General features: G+C 36.8%; 3 protein-coding genes across 3 annotated transcripts; 1 reads left to right on the forward strand and 2 right to left on the reverse strand.

Moving 5' to 3' along the window:
* Positions 1 to 6,442: 6,442 nt before the first annotated feature.
* LOC116202051 (protein-lysine methyltransferase METTL21D) lies at positions 6,443 to 9,523 on the reverse strand. Its single transcript, XM_031533563.1, has 9 exons — positions 9,318 to 9,523; positions 9,128 to 9,194; positions 8,959 to 9,024; positions 8,201 to 8,294; positions 7,668 to 7,778; positions 7,388 to 7,488; positions 7,147 to 7,221; positions 6,976 to 7,068; positions 6,443 to 6,890 (listed from the first exon to the last, which is right to left on the reverse strand). Exons 1-9 carry the CDS (start codon positions 9,329 to 9,331, stop codon positions 6,555 to 6,557), a joined length of 957 nt encoding a protein of 318 aa, XP_031389423.1. The 5' UTR covers positions 9,332 to 9,523; the 3' UTR covers positions 6,443 to 6,554.
* A 1,288-nt stretch (positions 9,524 to 10,811) lies between these two features.
* Positions 10,812 to 11,844, forward strand: LOC116201155. The gene is made up of 3 exons (XM_031532283.1): positions 10,812 to 11,040; positions 11,121 to 11,241; positions 11,496 to 11,844. Exons 1-3 carry the CDS (start codon positions 10,849 to 10,851, stop codon positions 11,666 to 11,668), a joined length of 486 nt encoding a protein of 161 aa, XP_031388143.1. The 5' UTR covers positions 10,812 to 10,848; the 3' UTR covers positions 11,669 to 11,844.
* On the reverse strand, positions 11,662 to 14,038 carry LOC116201154 (vacuolar protein sorting-associated protein 24 homolog 1). Its single transcript, XM_031532282.1, has 6 exons — positions 13,664 to 14,038; positions 13,474 to 13,550; positions 13,268 to 13,370; positions 12,837 to 12,958; positions 12,192 to 12,377; positions 11,662 to 12,091 (listed from the first exon to the last, which is right to left on the reverse strand). The coding sequence occupies exons 1-6, from the start codon at positions 13,773 to 13,775 to the stop codon at positions 12,011 to 12,013; spliced, it is 681 nt and encodes a 226-aa protein (XP_031388142.1). The 5' UTR covers positions 13,776 to 14,038; the 3' UTR covers positions 11,662 to 12,010.
* Positions 14,039 to 20,888: the final 6,850 nt, after the last annotated feature.

The following is a 20,888-nucleotide window of genomic DNA, read 5'->3' on the forward strand; positions in this document are numbered from 1 at the left end:
ATTGAAATAGGAAAGTGTGAGAAGTTTTACTCACGAAAATCTAATTTAATACATGTTACTGCTAAGATTACGATGTTCGCTGTCGTTTCAGATCCCATTTCTTGATGGACAGGTGTTTGAAATTAAGATTTTTCTTTTATGAAAAATTTCTTTGATGGCCACAAATTGTCTCCATGACAAATGCAGTAATTATTTTGAAAGGTTTATATTTAATAAATATTACTCATTCACTTTAAATGAGTAAGAATTAATCAAAATGCTTATAAGTAAAAATCTGTGAGCCCATTGTGAGGTTAATTTTTCACTTTCAAAGATCTTAATTAGGTGTTAAACATCCAAATGGATAAATATTACTCATATAATATTTGCTCAGAAAGAATAATATCGCTCAGATATTCGATCCGAGGTAATCCTAGGGAATTAGTGGTATTAACGGTATAAGTTCTGAGGATGTGTTATGAAACGCAGGGGCTTGAGCATATTGCTCATGAAAGGCGTTGAAACTCTCCAAAAGCGTATGGTCACATATCCCTCAGGGCTTATATCGTTAATCCTATTGCACTTCCGCTGAGCAGAAGAGTGGACCCATTTGGTAAGGTTAATTTCAATTTGGCCTCTCTAGTTTTAGTAAATTAGATATTAGCCCAACTGCATTTATATATTTAACTATTATTAATATTTATCCTTAAGGGAGCGTTTGGTACGAGATACTTCATTTGTATTACGGGGAATCTGTTAATAAATTTTATGGACCGGCTAAATTGCTATGTTCAGTTGAAGTATATTGCTAGTGATCTCCATATCCAAGGTAATTAATTACCCATATGACTAGTAATATAATTTCTCAACATGGGGTGACTATCTAAATTACTAGTAAGATTACCGGTAATGTATAAAACTACTAGTCTATCCCAAACATGATAATGATTTTTATCCGTATTTTTAAAAGTGAGAATTTATCTCAATGAAAATTTAAATTACTAGCAGTCTCAACTATCAAATATACAAAATGCCAAGTTAGGTAGCATTAGCAAGTTTTAAAAATGATGGACTAAATTGACAATTTGAACCCTAAAAGATACGTAACAAGAACTTGGTCTCTATAAGTTCTTTTCGTACTAATTAGTCATGTCGTTTGAAACAATTGTACAAATTAGTTCTTCTGTCCCACTTTCCTTCCAGTCCCTTGATGGAAAAAGATGGCATGGTCTAGTGTCCGTTGATTTGCGGAGGCCACCCTAACCATAAAAAAACTCATACCTTTTTTTTTTGTGTACCTTGATTTTCATGAACACAAATGACCTGATACGGTAGAAGAAGTGGCAAATCAATACCTCGAGAAAAATAGATTCTAACGGGTTTGTCTCAAGGGAAACGGCCTTTGGCCGTGAAAAGACGAGATTTAGGCCGAATTTCATCGTTTAGAGTCTCAAACGGACAGTTTTATGTTATTTTGATGTTTTTACAATTTTAGAAATTTTTTATATTTTTCGTGTAATTTAGGCGTTTTAAATCTTATTTAAGCACTGTAAAACCCTAGGGTTTAGACAGTTGTCTTTTGATCATTCAATAAAGTTTAGAGTTACAGTGCTCTTTGTCCATTCTTGGATTCGATTCGAGTTGGATGTCAATTTCCTAGGAATTCGAAGAATCAATAGGGATTGAAGGTCGCAGTTCCGGTATTCTATGAAATCAACGGGTCTGCGACAGATTGCTCGCGTGTACGTTGCCGCGTCAGTTAGTATTAGAGCCATGTTAGGAATCCTATTCGCTGGCGCATTGATTTACGCATCAAGTCAACCGACGGAATCAACATCTACCAATGAGAAGTTTTGGTTTCATGCTAGAATATCAAGTCGAAGACATCATATGATGAAGCCAATCCAATTTTCGATATATATCCAGATGAAAATCAAGAAGAAGTTACGTAATTTGTATTTGATGATCAATGAAAACCAACGTTCGTTGTCAACAAATCCGTATTAAAGGATATTGGAGGTGATAAACTTTTCCATTATTGTGCTCAGACTGGGGATATTCTAGATGAAGAAATTTCCAATGCAAAGAAAGATGCATGGATACTTACGGTGCTGATTTCAGAGGTTATTCAATTGTCAAAGTTGGTCGAAGTGCACGTGACTCGATCAAGAAAGCAAAGATTCAGTGAAAGTGTTTATTGGCTAAGAGGTGTACAGAATTTTATGTACGAAGAATTAAGAAAAAGGGTTCACAAAGAAAAGAAGGCATTCAAGTGGAAAGTAAGAAAGCAGCAAAAGTGTATTAATCTCTCTATTCGTGAAGATCAAGGTGATAGCTCGGATTATGACGATTCAAAGGCGAATTCTCTCCACCTAGGGGAGAATGATGCGACAAAAGAAGTGATAAATCGGTACCACGAGAAAAATAGGTTCTAACATGTCTGTCTCAAGGGAAACGACATTCAGAGCACAACTCACCGCCTTTGGCTGTGAAAAGACGAGATTTATGCCGAATTCCATCGTTTAGTGTCTCAAACGGGCATTTTTATGTTATTTGGGCGTTTTTACAGTTTTAGGAAAGTTGCTTGTTTGATTTCCCAATGTCATTTTAAAATCTAACTTTAATTTAATTCTACTCACAACAAAACAAAATAACTCATACAAAGTCAAAAGGTGAGCCCCATTTATACTACTTTTTTTCCACAACAAAACAAAATAACTCATACAAAATCAAATGATGAGTCCCATACATAACCATTTATACCACTCTTTTTCAAAATCAAAATTTTATTTTAAAATGTTACTTTAAATCCAAATGCAGCATTATATTTTTTGTGTAATTTAGGCGTTTTAAATCTTATTTAAGCACCGTAAAACCCTAGGGTTTAGACAGTTGTCTTTTGATCATTCAATAAAGTTTAGAGCTACCGTGCTTTTTGTTCATTCTCGGATTCGATTCGAGTTGGATACCATTTTCCTAAAAATTCGAAGAATCAATAGTGATTGAAGGTCGTAGTTACAGTATTTTGCGAAATCAACGGGTCTGTGATAGGTTACTTGCGTGTACGCTGTGTCAGGACCCTAACTAATTCAGTTCCTGCCGGTTTTCTTTTTATTATCATAAATAACTGAGAAAATACAAAATGGTAATAGACAGAAATGTTTCTAGTATATAATAATAATTCTATGCTGAAAACTAACTCAAACTAATTACAACGATAAAGTTAGAAGACATCAAATACAATAATCATAGACTAAAAGGGGGGGAAAAATAACAACAACAACTTATTCCCGAAACGTCAAATAATTGAAATACTATGCTACGCAATCATATGATAGCAACATATAACAAGGGAAATGCTAAAGAGAGTCGCATAAATAGAACTAATAAGGGAATGGCATCCTGACTTTTTAGGGGGTTCCGCCGGTGTCTTCCCTCCAACAAGAGGTCCCGGCGCTGGAGCTTTCGACTCAGGCGGCAATGGTGCTGGAGTGCCCGATTTAGGTGGTGTTGGAGCTGGAGATATCGGTGGCTCAACTACATTAAATGAAATAATTTGATACTTAGTACTTACTGATTAGTACGTACGCGCACTATACAATACACATGAAAATGTTGCCTTTCTTTCCGTTGAAGGAGATCAAGAAATTACCAAGGGAGGGTCCAGATATACCCGAGATTGCAAACGCGCAGAAAAATAAAATAAAATATGGCTTAAGCTTGCAGATCAAAGGAAGTTCCTTGACTCGGGTCATATTGAGTTCGATCCCAAATTGCGAGCTGATACTAATGGCGACACAGATACATGCACCATTAAAATCCATCACGGCCTTGAGTCCTGAGCAGCACGTACCCACGGGGCGGTCTGATGAGTTCCCTACACTGATGAATGGGATACAGTCCAGCATGTTCGACATGACCATGTCTTCACACAATGTCCCTTGGCCCGGGGCCGGTGCTAGGACTGGTACTAATGTTGGCATATCCATGGTGGAGACATTCTCAATTGTACAGGTTGAAACGATGGCCAGAGCTGCCATAAGGCGAAGTAGGTTCAATGCCCGACCCATCGTCATGTTGATCGACAGATTCTATAAAAGACACGCCCACAAGTTTTGAGTGTAAAGTGCCACTCTATGTCTTTAGGCTGATCATAACAACACTCTATTTTGAATATTTGGTATAAAATGAAAAATATGCATGGATAATAATTTGATTAAAAATATCGCTGAGGAAAAAAAAAGATCAGGAATATCAAATCTTTGAGATTTTACTGTTTGTAACTTTATCTTGAAAGATTTTCTGTTCTCTGACTTTATCCCGATAGATTTTCTGTTAAAATAAAAATCTTCATTATAGAGAAAAGCAATTTGTAAATCAACGGTGAAGTAATTTAAGATATAAATAATTAAAATTAAACACAAATTTATTACCCAGTTATGCACGAAATTTCTACTATACCTAACTATATATACAAAATGCACTCTGTAAAGATGGCTACTTAAAGTCAATAACCTTACGATCATAAGTCAGTTAGCTTGCGTTTGGTTTTCGAGTTGGATAAATTATTTCACTCAACTTGATTTTGTGCAATAATTGCAAGTGTTGATAAATATACTGATGTGTGAGAATATATATATGTATATATAGATGTGAAAGTGGATGGAGAATTTATCACTAAAAAATTAATTTTAAAAATTATTAAGAAAAAATAGATAAATAATTATTAAATAAAATTTTTTAAATGATTAGAGAAAAGTATTGAGTGAAAATGTAATATTAAATGAAAGAAAAGGATAAAATAGTAATTATTTTATTATTAAATTTAGAGAAAAATATAAATAAGTTGAGTAAAGTTGGATTATAATTCGAAAACCAAACAAAGTTTGTCTTTTTATTCAAATGCGAAATATATTTGAAAACTCATGTTTTGATTGACTTCTATGGTAAAACTACTGCACCATCTATTACAATTGTTACCACCATATATAATAATCCCGTTAAATTGGATACTATCAAGTTCTGAACTTCATAAAATCCCAAAAAAAAATTCAACAAATGAGACTGCGACAACCTATTATAATAACAGAAAAGTCACAAATGACACTGCTGTGAAAGTGAAAAACAAGTTAGCTTCAAAGTTCATTTTTTGTTCTGCAATATATATTCTAGCGCTATTCTTAAATAAACTAAATCTCTTACACATTATGCCATGTGGCATTCCCATGATTTTCTCTTTTTTTGGGTTATTTTTTCCCCAAAAAAAAAAAGAAATCCTTTCCTTCAATAAATTAAATCTCTTGCATATTATGCCATGTGGCACTCCCATAATTTTTCTTTATTTTATTTAAATTTTTTTATAATTTTTGCCCAAAAAATAAAAGGGAAGTGCGGGAAAAATATTTTTTCTTTTTATTCTTTTTAAGCCAAATTAAATAGAGAGGAATGGATTTTAGTGTAGTGGCATAGGGCATCGACTCGAAAGTTCAAGAGATCCGATTAATCTAGCGTCAAGCAAAGTTGGTCCATTTAAGAAATAAAGCTCTGTTATAGTGGATTTTCTTCAATCACAAGACTCATACTCGAGACTTCGCTTTAAGGAAACAATCATCAAATCACCTAAAATCAACCCATGAGTAAAAACTCTATTTCAATTTATCACTAATTTGGGTAATCTTTATTTAACGTTGAATTTCAGAAATGTCCTTATCTTATCTTTTCTTTTCTTTATAATAAGACCGTCACTCGAGAAATATCCTTATTTTTCTATGAAATGCAGGATTTCAATGAGTACAAAATGCTTTTAATGAATATCGAACCCAACAACAAGTAAAGTTTATATACTTAAAATTAGTAGATCACTCAAGACCTATTATATTGTGATCGTGGTCTAATTAGAAATATTGAAAATTCAATTTAAGATTAATGCGGAGAAATATTAGTTTTCATACCATATGAAATATTAATTAGTACATTCTTTTGAAAAATATTAACCATTTAGTATCAATCTAGAGTTCGTAAGTGTTACAGGTAAATAGTTTTATCATTAGTTTCAATTATACTCTACATATATATATCGGTTATTACGCAAACTATCATGGTAAAGCAAAATAATTAATGAAAAGATTTTTAGGTCCACGGCATCGCACATAATGATAGTCTAGTATATATTATTTGTATTTTAATTTGGCAGTGAGACAGACGGTTGCATCACATCGAGAGATATCATCTTCTAAAGTCAAGATATCTCGGATTTATTTTTTTTCAATGAATCCTTTTGTGTTCTTTTATTTTAATTTGCTTGTTCTTATACGGGGATGAGTATCTTCTTTTAACTGAAAGAATAAGCTGATAAATTCCTTTTATTTGCCAGCAGATTTATTTATCCTTCATTTAGTTTGACTAGTATTAATGGAAAACGACAGTATTCACCCTAAGATCTTACCATCACTCAAGAACCACAAGCGGGTTAAAGTCGAGATTTTCATTAACGGGGGAACTCATTGCTCCAAGTGAAAAAGGTCAAAAAGAAGTGTCAAGCGTATGATGCCATATGACTGGATATGACATATGAACTATTTTATATTTATATCTCGAAGAAGCCGAGCAGCTATGGACCCATATCGTCTCGCTTCCCACTCACTTAGCTTTCTGGTTTTGAGTTTTTCCAATATCGAACACTCTCTCTTGACAGCTCCTTCGGCCCCACAATCAGCTCTCTGATCCACCCCACTGCTACTCCCACTCTCTGAGTCTTCCGTTTGCTTGGCTTCATCAGCCTTCTCGTTCACGCAACAAGTCTTCACATCCAAATCATCGGCTTTTTGGGTCGTCTCCTCGACGGTCTTGGCTACAGGCTTTGGTCCCATTATGAAGAGTTGAATGCTCGGGTGTTGATACTTGTGGTGCATCTGCGTATCACAGGAAGTGCGCCACGTCTTCTGATACAAACTAAACTTTTACTAACATACATTTTCGAGTGTAATATCACATTACCTTTGATAAAGGAACAGTTTTGAAATCAAAGTTTCTCTTCCACAAGTTTAGCATCTGCTGGTGCACTCCAGTGGATCGGACCTCATAGCCCAACTAAATACAAAAAGCAATCAACATCATTAACTCTCTTATTGGAGGAAAGAAGCTAAAAGAATAGGAGTTTGTATGCACCAAAATAGTGGTTTTAGATCCTGACAGTGCAGTCATTGTCCGCAGGAGTGGTTCCAGGAGCTGCTCTGCATAAACCTAGATACAACAAAATGAATTCAATAGCCAAAGAAAACTAAATAAATAAGAAGAGGATAAAACAGAATGTTGGGTAGATCTGTGATCTCTATTATCCCACAAGGGAGAATTGGTTCAAGTGTTTTAAGCAGAAAATTCTTTGGACTCAGAGACAAATAAGACTTACAATGTCTGTGCCAATAATGTAGTCAAATGGAGGATGAATCGCCTTAATATGATCACCATTTCCCCAGTCCAACTCAGCTACCTGGATTGAACCTAATGAATCTACAAGGAATGCAAATTTCACATAAACCCCAACAAGTGACAAATATTATGCCATAACAATTTGATTTGATGACAAGAGGCAGTTACACCCAAACACTTTAATCTCTAGAAGAAAAAGGAAGATAATAATGAACAAAATCAATGCCAAACTAACAATAATTTCCTGAGGGTACACAAACCTGGATTTGTCTGGAGGATTCTTGAAGTATTGCGTTCAACATTTCTTCTTAGAAGAGGTAAAACCTCGGCCTGGTCCGTTGCAACAACATCACATCCAAGCAATGCCATGCCTGAAAAAAGAAAAAAAAATTAGATCAGTATGTAAAAAGCAATGAATGGTCAATGATGTAAAATAAAGCTGATTTAGGAAGAAGTTACAACCAAATGCAGTAATGTCAACCACCTCATTTTCAAAATACCAATTAGTCAAATATGAATCTGGAGCTTCAAAAAGTCATCCATTTGTCTATTATCTATAAGCAACGACATCCACATTATCTTAGGAATTCGAATCTGAACTCTATGTACAATCCATTATTTTTATCTCGCAAGACTTTTGCGTCTTTTGTGTATGCATTCTCAGCTAGTCTCTTCTTCTACTTTCTCTTTTGTTCTCCTATTATATGAATACCCCTTTTTCCTTAGAAACAAAAATCTGCCTATTTTAAAGTCTCTTGCATCAAAACAGAATTTACAGTAACAATAAACTCACCGAATCCAGCAACTCCACAACCAGCTCCGAGCTCAATGACACGCTTCCCTTTGAGCTTGGAAGGGCAAAATCTTCCTTTTCTTGAATTCTTCTCCTGCAATAAGAATTACCTCTCTAGAATATATATAAGAGTGACAAAGAGAATCAAGTGGGCTATTGTAATAACAAACAGGTACCAAAAATCTAACATGTTAAATGAGAGCAAAGTAATCTACCATGATACACGCAACAATGATCAGAAGAACCAACTATAATAACATCAGAAAGCTAAAGTATAATCGTAATAAGAGCGGTACAAAAGCTATAAACTCAAATCCGTGTCGGGAAATTTGATTTTCATTTCTTGATCTGGTTTAAAATTCATTATCAAAATTACCTGCACTAGATACAGTAATAAAGCAACAGAGGGTCAAACTCTGTTATTTAACAGAATGCCAAGAATCCTCATTCCTCCCAGAAGATTGACGAGGTTCAGTCAGTTCCACATTTCAGTGCTTAAAAGTGGGATCTCCTCTATAAACTAAGAATAAGCAGGCAAACAAGAAAGCGATTAATCCCTCCAATACAGGGCTCAGAAGGGCGTAAGCCATCCCAAACCAAACGTTTATTGATCCACCACAGCTAAGATCAAGAAAACCAGCGACGAAGGATGCCCACAAAATGAAAGCCTCGAAATCCTCGGCAACAAGTTTTCTCCTAAAGGCTAAACTTAGCAAACAACTTATAGAAGAGTATACACACACATACATATGTATTACCAAGAATTTAACGAGCACCAGGGATGCATCCCACACTGTAGTTCCATGATGCTTGGAATTAGGATCCTGCAGCAAATCGAAAGATGACGCCACAAACTTCAATCAAATGAACGCTAAGATTCAAATTAGAACAAGTAAGGAGCAGAACATGGGAAAGAGCATCATTTGCCTGAGAGAACTGGAGTTGATGTCCCAACAGCTCGAGAGTGATCACAGAGGTGTCCGGAGAATTCAACCTGAACCCCCCACCACCACACCCAATCACAAAGAAAATCAGTAAGGAGCAGTCAAACTCAAGTTTTTCCTTTCGAATTCACCCATTTGAGCGATCAAATGAAGACACTAGTTCAAAAAGTCACCTATCAGCCTCCATTGAAGGAGAAAGATTTCCAAGAACACGCCAAATTTCTTCTGCAGATGGTGGAAAGAGGTAACCAGTGAAGTCCCCAGTGGGAAGTTACAAAGACTGAAGCTTGACGAGAGAGCCGCCCGCCAGAACCTGATTTCAGAAGGGACCGTCGATCTTATTTCTCCGGTCACGACGAAGCTTACCATAGCAAGTTATTCCCTTCCCTTCCCTGCCCCTCCCGCTCAGTGAAAACAGTGCACGTAGGCCCAGAGGCAAATGGGCCTTGAGCGGGCGGGTCTAGGGGCGTATACAAGATGAGCTACTCGTAAGCTGCTCGGGCTCGGCTCGATAAATACTCGAGAAGAGCTTAGTAATTCTCGACTCGATAAAGTCGCGAGCTTGAATGAGTAAGATGAGCTACTTGTAAGCTGTTCAGACTCGGCTCGATAAATACTCGAGAAGAGCTTACTAATTCTTGACTCGATAAAGTCGCGAGCTTGAATGAGTTTGCTTGAATTTGCAAATATGCCACTGCTAATTAAGCAAATCACATTTACATGGCTGATGAGTGAGTTAGAATTAAAAGCAAATTTCTCCTTACCCTCCTCCATGGTTGATAATCCATTTGATCTCACGAATCTCATTGTTCGTCTATTTAGTTTTCAATTCTAATTTCCTTTTGTATCGCATAAGTGCGATTTTAAGTTCAATACTTGTATTGCATTCAATACTCGACTAAACTCATGAGCAAGCCCAAACTCGACTTTTTTTTAAGGTAAGCCGTGCTTGAGTACTAAGTTTCCCGGTGCTTTACTCGGCTCGGTTTGTGTTACACCCCTAGGGGGGGTGCATAATATGATTATTCTCGAGTTTGGGCCTTTTTGAGAACTAAGGAAAATTGGGAAGTGTTGATTTTACACCCCCATAGTTTGTCAGTTTCGCTCCATTAGCAGAAAATGTCATTAACCCATGTTGTGGACTCCGGGCAATCGACAGAAGATCTATGCTCCCTTCAATTGCCAGCGTCAAAATCTTTTAAGATGGTTTTACATGTAATTTTTCTAATTTCGTGACGTTAGTGAAGACCCAATAAAACACGAAGGGAGACATGAGTCAATAAAGAATTTTCCAGTAAAACTAGAAGGAGTGAATACCCTATATTAGTGGCCAAAAAAAAGAAAAAGAACACCTTATATTGCCCAAAATGACCCTTTTTCGGTCAAATATTTTAGAATGGGTCATCGTGGGACTAACACCTAAACTACGGGATGCAAAGTAGGATATCTGGAATTTAGGGCGCAAAAATCCTAAAACAGACCCCGGTCAAAGTTTAGGGGCCAAAAACAATTTTTTCATATAGAAGAAACTATGAAAGGTGGGAAATTATGTTAAATATTCAAAACTAAGGGGCTTAACAATAAAATGGAGCTATATTTTGGTAAAGAAAAGGGAGTGTGATTCATTTGCCGAAGAGTGCCTTCCTCCCGCGCTCTCCTGGTACCTGGGGCCACCGAACAGAGGATCATCCTGACGGAGCTGCCATGGACGCCGGCAAGCCGAACTTCACGGAGATCTGCGCGATCCTCTGTATCGACACCTCGAGCCTCTTCTACAGAGCCTGCTCAATCTGTGAAAGGACTTTTCCGGAAAATCCCCCCGCCCCCCGCTGCCACCACTGTGCCGCTCGCAACGCTGCCGCCTCCACCGGTGCTAAGCGCCTCTTCCGCGTCCTTGTGAGTGTTAGATGCTCCCCATTTGGGGATTCTTCTCACCGTTTCAATCGCTTCGATGGTCCTCTGACTGTTGGTTGCAGATGTCTGTAGCAACGGACGAGAAGGTCTTCACGGCAGTATGCTTCGACAGGACTGCTAGGGTTATCTTCGGGTGTTCCGCGGACGAGTTCTTCGAATTTGCCAAGCTTCATCCGTTTGCCCGTAGGACCTCTTTCTCCTCCACTATAGTACTTCACATTCACATAAGATTGATGGCATTGATATACTTTTGAGAGATACTTACAGTAGCCGTGCAGTGGTTCCCTCCAGTCGAGTTCGTTCATATATAACCCGTAGTTTCCGAGGGAAAGATTTCTTAAAAAGGATCGTTCTTAAAATGACCGATTTTTGTTTTTCATGATCAGTTCTCGCTCCATAGCCAAAGTCTTAATTCGGCCCTCGGGATTTTTGTGCAGCTGCTGCAGCAAGTAGGGTCTTGGAGGGAGAGCTGTTCAGGATGACCCTGTCAACGCCGAAAACTGGGAACGCGCAGCACCTGCGAATAGCATCGGTTGTCCCCCTGAGATCAGAGTATCAGCCAGTGTTCAAGTGTCTGAGAGAGCGATACGGCACGAGAAGCCATTCTTAAAACTTCTGTTAATATCAGCAAGAAGACAATGACATGGCCCTCAGCTTCAGCTTCTACATAGTACATTGTTTCTAAGAGCTTACATTATTGCGGTACATATCTGTATCTTCTTCGCTTCAACTTCAGTTCCCCCGACATCTCGACTATTGGATAAGAATTGAAGTGCTTCCTGATTACAATTAAAAGCTCCATGCTTACATATTCGTCTGTATTTTATACAAAGAGACAGCAACTCGGATATGGCAACCTCCTTCATATCATTACATCAATAATCTCAACTGGGTTAGAGGATTAATGCCTTGAGATTTATAACTTAAATAAGCCAATGCAAACTCGGTGACATTACGACCTAACTTTGGCAAGGCGTGCCCTTATTGCTTCCATCTCTTCCTCATCGTCGGCGCCCTCAGCTATGGCTTCATCCTATACAAATCAGATAAATTTAACCATTAATTCACTCCGCAAGAAGGTTTATAAGAATTGATGGAGATAAGGGTGGAAGTAATTCCACTCTCAAGTGTACCTCTTCTGCGGTAGGAGCAGATTGCTTCACCTTCTCCTTCCTTACTGCTTCTGGAAGCTGTGCAGCTGTCTCCCCGGCTATGGCGGTCAAGACCTTATCAACTTCCTCGTCAATCTCCTCTTCAATGTCCTCCGAGTCTAGGGCAGTGTCCACGGCATCATTGACAAACTCTTCGATAACCCCTGCCTGCACATAGGCATGAAGAAGCAAAGTTAATTGTGGGGAAGAAAATGAAACCGTTTTTGTTGCTTGAATAATTATATCAGCAAGTGATAAACTCTGTTTTCTTCAATTCTCATAATTGATGAATATATCAATCAACCACAAACCCATCATTGTAAATGTGGATCAATTGGTTGGTTTAGAGCTCCATAAAAGAAGACAAACACCATCAAGTCAATAATGTATAAGAAAAATAACGAGATGAAAGATAAGGACTTGATTCTTTTTACTAGCTGTTCGGCATAATAAACAGCCTATCTCATTCCTAGACATCACCAAGCAGAGGTCGCATGCGGAAGCAAGTCACTAGGATGAACATACAAAGAGCACACATGGAACAGTTTTCGATAAAATATATTAGCTCATTCTCGATTCAAGCCACATTGGCTTGAAATACAGGAGCTACATCATGAATGGCAATACCTTTGTCATTTCTTTGCTGAACTCTTGCATAGTAACGGCCATTTCTGGAGCTTTCATAAGATTATTGACAAGCTTCATCACCTCTGCACTCTTAGACAGGTGGCCAACAGTCCGAGCAATTGCTGTAAACCCAGCCAAGCAAGGATGTAAGATAGGTGACAGTGACACAAATGATTCGGGCAATCAAAAGATTCAAAACTCCATAATGGAGTTTTAAAAGATGAGTTTAAGGGTGACGTTATCATTAATTGGTCCCCCGCCTAATACTACTCATTATCAATAAACAAAAGAGCTTTTCCTAATCCATCATGAACAAAATTCATCCTCAAATCAACCGCAAGCAACTTAACCAACCTAAGTCACACAGAGCAGTGATATAACTCGGTGTATTGAAAGCATAATGCATTCATTTTGGACACTGAAAGACATACCCACACTCTCGCCGAGATGCATCGAGATCGAGTTCATTTGCGCCTTGTTTTCATAGAGCCGGTTCACCGTTCTCCTCGATAATACAACCTCCTTGGCAAGAGCCTGAAAATAAAATCCCAGTAAGAAGAAACAACAAAGATGAGAAGCATGAGGATGTGGAAGCTAAGTACGAGGAATGAGAACAGCAGGGAGTCAAAGGGCAAACCTTTGCAGAGACCATGTCGTTCCTCTTAGCAGCTTCTTTTATTGCCTTCTGCACATTCTTCTCTTCTCTCTGTATATCTAAAGGCCAAACCCAACAATAAACACGCAACAATCTGCTCAGCATCCCATCAAAGCAAATTCTCAAAAAAAAAAAAAAGGCTACCCTTTATCCATTTCTAATAAAAAATTACCCCGGATTTGGCGTTCGATGTTGCGACACTCTTGGCGGAGGCGACGCTGCCAGTCCCTCAATTGCTGCTGGGGGTTGGATTTCGGCTTTATCATGTTCATCACTTTCTCCATCTTCGTCCCCCTCTGCCAAGATTCCTCGAGGGCAAAATTCGAGAACACGGCGATGACTAATACTGGAATTGGGCGGGATTGTTCAGGTGGATCGAGAGCTGCCCTGCTTTGCACCGGAGAGATCTGAAGTGCGGCGATCGGGGATTCGGTTTTCGGGGATTTGGGAACTTCGATCTTTGACCTGATTGACGAAATCAGGAAGAGGAAAAGTTGATTTCCATTACCGACCAACCTTTTAGCATCAAGATGGACTGGAAAACCATAACTTTAATCATTTTGGTCCTTTGTTATATATTCTTATTTTATTTTTCCGCCCCCAGTAGTTTGATTATATTCTCAAAGCAGCCCAAGTGCAGACAAATTTGAATCCATTACAAGAGAGGAAAAGGCCTCTCAATCGCAGGAATAATAACATAAATATTGCTCAAATTTGTTATTTTCCAGTTTCTCGAGCTATAGAAAATCTCCTTTCAGAACAATTCCGAACATACAAACGGTTACATAGTTTGGAAGATTGAATCGGGATGAGTGATCATTAAATACATGAATGTGTTAAAATGACAAGAATTTTAAGGTGTGTGACCTTTCAAAAAAATTGTATTACATGATAATAGAAATGGAATTATCAAAATAATATGCTGGGAATACATGTAACTTTATATCGAGGATTATTTCTTGCATCTACGCCATTCCTAAAATGAATTTGGTATAATAAGTTGCGCATCCATAATGAGTGGATTCGTTGTATCATGGTTATACTTTGTTTTTTCTTCTTGTTCGAAAGGTAACGAACTTGTATCATACTCATCTTTAACTGCTGGTATTAATATAGCAAAATACACGACCAATCCACTCGTTACGGATGTGCCACTTATTATATCGGTTTCAAGTGTGTTTATTTCACCTTAATTAAATAAGTATTCAAAAGTTAAATATAAGTTAGCATGTATTTGATAATACAAAATAAGAGTTGAATTTAATCATTCAACACTTAATGAAATTAAGTTTGTATAAATACTAAAAAAATGACTTAACTTAATAGACTTAAGTAAAAAAAGTACTAAATGATTAAGTGAATGGGGACCTACTTAATCATGCAATCATTTTTTCACTCAGGGGGCTTTTCTTCATTCATTACACTAGTGCTCTCAAAGTTTTTCTTTATTTTCAAATCATATTACTCATGTGAACCTAGACTCGATAAAGAGAGAAAGGGGAGAGGCGACTCAATGCCCCCTACCTTGTTGTCGTCAATTCCGCGCGGTGGTGGCCCAATCGTTGGCCACCACCCTTCCGACTACCACCCTTACGACAACCTAGTCAGAAGGGTGGTGGCCATTGATTGGGACACCATCGCCACGATTTTCCCGAATCTACTCCCTCTCAATGGACAGAGAGTGGAGGCGAGACCATGGCTCATCTCCGGCCACTACCGTTATAGGCGATGTCACCGACAAGCACTCTAGGCGCTGCCACCCATGACGACATCACTAGTGGGCTTTTTGCTCGCTGGTGACCTCGTCTATGGCAGTGGTGGCCAGCCGACCACCCACCATTGCACCTTGCCCATAGATAAGATTGTAGATCTGCTCTTTTTTTCATTTCTATTTTTATTTTATGGAAACAAAAAAATATATGAGTGGGGTCAAAGTACAAATAAACAAAATATTGGGCTCTTAAACAATATGCTATCAAAGGAATGTTAATTTTTGACTACTTATTTACTAAACAATTTGGATTCAATTAGTTAAGCACTTAACTACTTATTTTACTAAATAATTTGGATTCAATTAATTAAACACTTATTCTATTAATTGTTGATAATTTCAGTACTTAATTTGAAGGGGTTAATAAAAAAACACAAACTTTTCACATTTTAACAATTTTAGTATGAACTTTTTTCCTTAATCTAAAAATACGCAAACTTTCAATTTGATAACCATTCTAGTATGGCGTCAACTTTTTCATTAATTTGAACGGAAAAAATTACTTACATATAGGGCAAGTGGTGTCCTTTGTGGTCGCCAACAACCCCAACCCATGGGGGTGGCGGCCAGAGACGAGGCCCATACTCTCCAAGACTTTGGTTTTGCTTTTTTTTTTTCTTTTAAATTTCTATTTAAATTTTCTAAAATAATTTTATTATAAAGAAAATATGGGGGTTCCAATCGACCTACACATCAGCAATTTTGTCCAAATTAATAGAAAAATTGACACAATGCTAGAATTGTTATCAAATTGAAACTTTGTGCATTTTTAGGTTAAGGAAAAAAATTCGTGCTAGAATTATTAAAATGTGAAAAGTTTGTACTTTTTTTTTGTTATTAACCTTAATTTAAGTGTTCAAATTTTAAGTCCAAATAAAGACATACTTAGTTATAAGAGAAAATGAATAGGAGAAAGAGACAAAAATTAGAAGTGATATTGTAAACTCCTTAGTGAAATAAGTCATTATTTACCTAAATAAGTGATTCTCTAATCAAATATTATTCCTTTTTTATTTTTTATTAATTGATGATTGAAATTTGTGGGAGAGGAGGGGATTTTCTCACGTGGATGAGGTGAGAATAGGAAAGTGGAGGAGATAAAATAGGAGTGGGTAAGTTGACGGTTATTAGTCATTTTTATAGTTTTAATCATAACCTTGTGATCCTTATGAATAAGAATAATTTTATGAAGGGTAATTTTAAAAAGTAAAAGTGAGACGAAACTCCCACCTTTTACTTTATAGATAGTACAGATATACTCTTTTTAGCATCTAATGCAAGATCAACAAGGGGCCTTAGAATTCGCAGATACATATCCTACGATGGCAACGGCCATGAAGGGGCGGACCCAGATCATCACCCTAGAACCAATTGATTCTTGAGTACCTAATTCAATCTGGCATCATAATTGGCAATCGAAGCAGTCGAAGATCTAAATTACTATGGAAAATCTAATAGAGTTCCAAAGAGATATCTCCCTATGAGTGAGTTGAGATATATACTTGGCCCAGTGGGTCTGCAATTGAGGACCCAAATCAATCAAGTTCAAGACAATTCAAACCGGCCTGTATGTATATATAACTTAATAAAGTAACGGCTCATGAACTTCGGCCCACTTCAAAGTCGTTATGTTTCTCCCCACTCGATTAAAAATCGGACGCCTGAGCAACAATGAGCATTGACTTCTTCTTCTTTTTTCCCTCGATATTTCACTTCATATTCAGAAATCTCTAAAGGTCCCGACTAGTCTAAATAGTCTAAATTCGAGTCAAATTGCCCTAATAAGGGGTATAACTTTTTTAATCATGAATTTTCTCTATTTACAAAATATAAACCTAATACGGTAGTAATAATAGGCACTAAGTGTGTTTGGTTTTTAACTCTATTTAACTCAACTCCACTCATCTTCAATTCAATAACATAATCATTATTTTTTTTTTCATTTTTAAAATTTTTTTAACAATTCAATTCAATTTTTAATATTAAATTCTTTCAACTATTTATTACTTTTTTCACAATTCAATAACACAATCGTTACTTAATCATTACTTTCTCTCAATTATTCATTACTTTTTCACACTTTTTTCTCATAATTCAACAATACAATCATTACAAACCAATTAAAATCAAAACTCAACTCAACTCAACTAAAAAACCAAACACATTCTAAATCATCTGAACCAACTCATGTTAATAGTAGTTTTTTTTTTCTTTTTAATGCGACAATGGTGTAAAAATTCCAATGGTTATAATTATATATCCACCCTCTTTTAGTAAATGCAAGTCCATTGTCTTTACATTGAACTCACTTATTGTCAATCATACACGACTCTCTTTCTTTCTATGTATTATTAAATAACTGATATGGTAGTCTGGTGAAACTTTAATCAAATATGAATTAGATGTGCGCTTATTAAGGGGACCCCCATTCCTCGAAGGTCGACACGATATTGGGATGGGGAAAGGAAAGTGTCGGTAGCCTAGGACAAGTCCCTTCAATGTCTATATACGTTTTCTTGCCTTAATTACAAGTCCTGTTTCAATTATTATACAGAGCAAATCCAATCCCTAGCAAACATAATCTAACTAGACAATAATACCTAACCATGTATCAACAGCAAATTTTGTCACGAGCACATACGTAAAATCATGCTCCTAAATCTTGCTCTGATTGTGTCTACCTAACCGAAACCAGGATAAAGGGCACCATGAATGCCACCAGCTTTGCCGACAGTGAGAGCGACCACATGGTCTTCGCCGACATTGAAGGTAGAACAACAAACAAAGCACACACAGAGCTTCAAGTGACAACTGACCATAACGGGCTTGAGCTTAAGCTTTGGGAGTTATGGCTATGGAGGATGCTGATGATGAGGAAGAAGAATTGCAGGAGAAAGGGGTGACGAGGGCTTACTTTTATAATAGTTCAGGCCGTTTTTCCTCTTTTCATTTTTCGGATGCACTTTTGGATACATTTACTTCATAATATCGGTTATACGATTATACGTATTCAGAAGTATAAATATTCAAATAGATAATCAAAAGATGATATATCACAGTGGCGTATGCTCTTACTTGGTGACCACGAAATTTTAGGTTCGATACTCGATGATACTGTCTGCACTCATTTATTAATTATTAAGATTTCTATTTCATTATACTAGATTTAAGGTCTCTTTTGTAACTAAAAAAAAAAGATCAAAGAGGGTATATCGCAATATGTACAATCTTGCTTGATAACCAACTTGTACTGGAAGTACCTATGCCTCTTTATTAGTTATTAAAATTTTTATTTCATTATACTAGATTCATATACGTCTTTTATAATTGAAAAAGAAATATAAATATTTCGTAATATCCTGAAGTAAACATACATTGTTTTTATGCTTAATTACAACAACAATGTGTAATTGCAAGAAAGGAAATGCAATGTATCTTCCAATAATTTAGGGTGTTTGTTTTTTTAAAAACATCACAATCATTACTTTTTTTCATTTTTAAAATTTTTTTAACCATTCGATTCAATTTTTAATATTAAATTCTCTCAATTATTCATTATTTTTTCACAATTCAACAATATAATCATTAATTAGTCATTACTTTCTCTCAATTATTTGTTACTTTTTCACACTTTTTCTCATAATTCAACAGTACAATCATTACAAACCAATTAAAACCAAAATTCAACTCAATTCAACTCTAAATCTAAACGCACTCTAAGTCATTCTAAGTGTGATTGGCTCGATATAGGTTAAATGCATCGGATTCCATTTACAGTTTCGGACAAACTGTGAAGTGACAGAAATAATGTATAAGCCACCAAAGACAGAGGGTTGCTCACATGCATGCAGATTGCAACCAACATAGAGAAAGAGAAACCCAATGCCTTCGCTCATCCGCCATTTTCTTGCTTTTTCTCTATCCGGAATAAGGAGGCCTATAAGCCTAACGTCGCGATGAAAAAGAGTCCTCGTAAGTCTAACATTGCGATTAAAAAGAGAGAGAAAAAGGACAATTATTAAAAACATCACATCTGTTACGAGGATTGATGTTCATACAAATGATGTATACATAATACACAGCAATAAATAATTCATTTCAAGGCGTATTGACTATACCTCTCGTGAATACACAACCGTGGATGCGCCATTGCAGTTTGCTCTATTTATATACATGGGATGTCGGCCCAACAAATAAAGTCGTGACAATTGACAAATATATAAATTTCCATTGTTAAGCATGCTAACCGATCACGGGATGTACGTTTGTCGACATGGAAAAAAAATGAAAGAACAAGATATAAGAGATACCATATTGTTTGCAGATTTTGACAGAATAGAGAAGGCAATTTCTAATTTGCAGTTTTTTGGAGAACTTCTTTCCGGTCCAAACCTCATAAATTCTTTTAGGTAATGCCTTGCGTACAAGAACTTCGTGACAATAGAGAAAAACACACAAGTGCAAAGAAAATGGAATAAAAATGAATTACGATATTTAATAATAATATGATAATTATTAAAAGATAACATAATCAAAATAAAGTTATAGGGGATGACTTACTCTATTTTTCATCGACAGAGATAGTTTAGGCTCTGAAAAACCTTGCCTCAAACTCGCCTAAGTTCAATAATTTGGAAGAATTGTAACCACGTTGAGATACTCGAAAGCAAAAGCTGTGGGATGGTGACAACCTTCCTGAATAAGAACTAATGAAGTAGTGACCGTGTCGTTGAGGAATATTCCTACCGTCACAGACTTTGAACTTGAATCGTTCAGGGATAAGCCATGCCGCTACAAGTTCGGTTATATAAATTACCTTACTCCTAAAATAAGAGGGAGGATGTTCTTGATCTAAGCTAAGTTGCAATATGTCGATAGTTGTGTGTTGAGGAGTTGTTGTTGTCGTCCCAGGAGATCAGCTAGTATCTATAGGCCTCCAAGCTCCCCATATTGTTATGCTGGTTGCTCTGAGGTGGAAATCATGGACAAAGTGGCTAAAGCGAACCTCCTTGATGATTAAGGAAAGTATTTGCGTGCTCCCCATTCCAAGCAACTCCGTTAGTAACCATCTAGGTCATGTCTTCCATGCATATTTTTCACGTGATCTTATCCTTGAGGGTCGTGTCTTCGCTTTTATCCTCGCGGAATTCTCGTCAAACCGTTCTTCTCCTACTCATAATGATTAGACCGAAGGGCATCTTTCATTCGTGAGTGATTCGACCGAGCATATCATTCGGTCCATATTCCAAAACGCAAAGTATCATCTTTCTACGTTGAACGACATGGGAAATTTGAGTCATGAACTTATTGGTTATTGTAAATAAATCCACAGCCTTTATATACTTACGTTAGTGACCTCGAATGTACTGACTTAGTACTGACCCATTAGATTCATGCCCGTGGCATGGGCTGAAAAATTAATTTCGTGCCCGCAACACATATTAATGGAAACAACTGATCAATTGTTTTCCCACATAAACGAGCTATAGCTAGGAAATGGCAATCATCGAATCAAATTGTGTCTCATCCCACATGACCAATCAACCAAACTTATCAAATGTGGGGCCCCCACATTACCCTTTTGATCTGCAACACCAACTACAAATGCCAGGCAACTCCCCACCCT

This window comes from Punica granatum, chromosome 3 (assembly GCF_007655135.1).
Source record: "Punica granatum isolate Tunisia-2019 chromosome 3, ASM765513v2, whole genome shotgun sequence".
Classification (NCBI taxonomy): Eukaryota; Viridiplantae; Streptophyta; class Magnoliopsida; order Myrtales; family Lythraceae; genus Punica; species Punica granatum.

Excerpts from the sequence above, each read along its gene's own strand:
- LOC116202051 (XM_031533563.1), bottom strand. Across the intron at positions 9,025-9,127 it reads ATCAACTCCAGTTCTCTCAG|GATCCTAATTCCAAGCATCA; the intron begins GCAAATGATGCT and ends GATTTGCTGCAG. Across the intron at positions 7,069-7,146 it reads GATCTAAAACCACTATTTTG|TTGGGCTATGAGGTCCGATC; the intron begins GTGCATACAAAC and ends TTTTGTATTTAG.
- LOC116201154 (XM_031532282.1), bottom strand. The coding sequence starts at position 13,775 with ATGGAGAAAGTGATGAACATGATAAAGCCGAAATCCAACCCCCAGCAG. Across the intron at positions 13,551-13,663 it reads CATCGAACGCCAAATCCGGG|ATATACAGAGAGAAGAGAAG; the intron begins GTAATTTTTTAT and ends TTTGGCCTTTAG. Across the intron at positions 12,378-12,836 it reads TCAGCAAAGAAATGACAAAG|GCAGGGGTTATCGAAGAGTT; the intron begins GTATTGCCATTC and ends GCCTATGTGCAG.
- LOC116201155 (XM_031532283.1), top strand. The coding sequence starts at position 10,849 with ATGGACGCCGGCAAGCCGAACTTCACGGAGATCTGCGCGATCCTCTGT. Across the intron at positions 11,041-11,120 it reads AGCGCCTCTTCCGCGTCCTT|ATGTCTGTAGCAACGGACGA; the intron begins GTGAGTGTTAGA and ends TGTTGGTTGCAG. Across the intron at positions 11,242-11,495 it reads CAAGCTTCATCCGTTTGCCC|CTGCTGCAGCAAGTAGGGTC; the intron begins GTAGGACCTCTT and ends ATTTTTGTGCAG.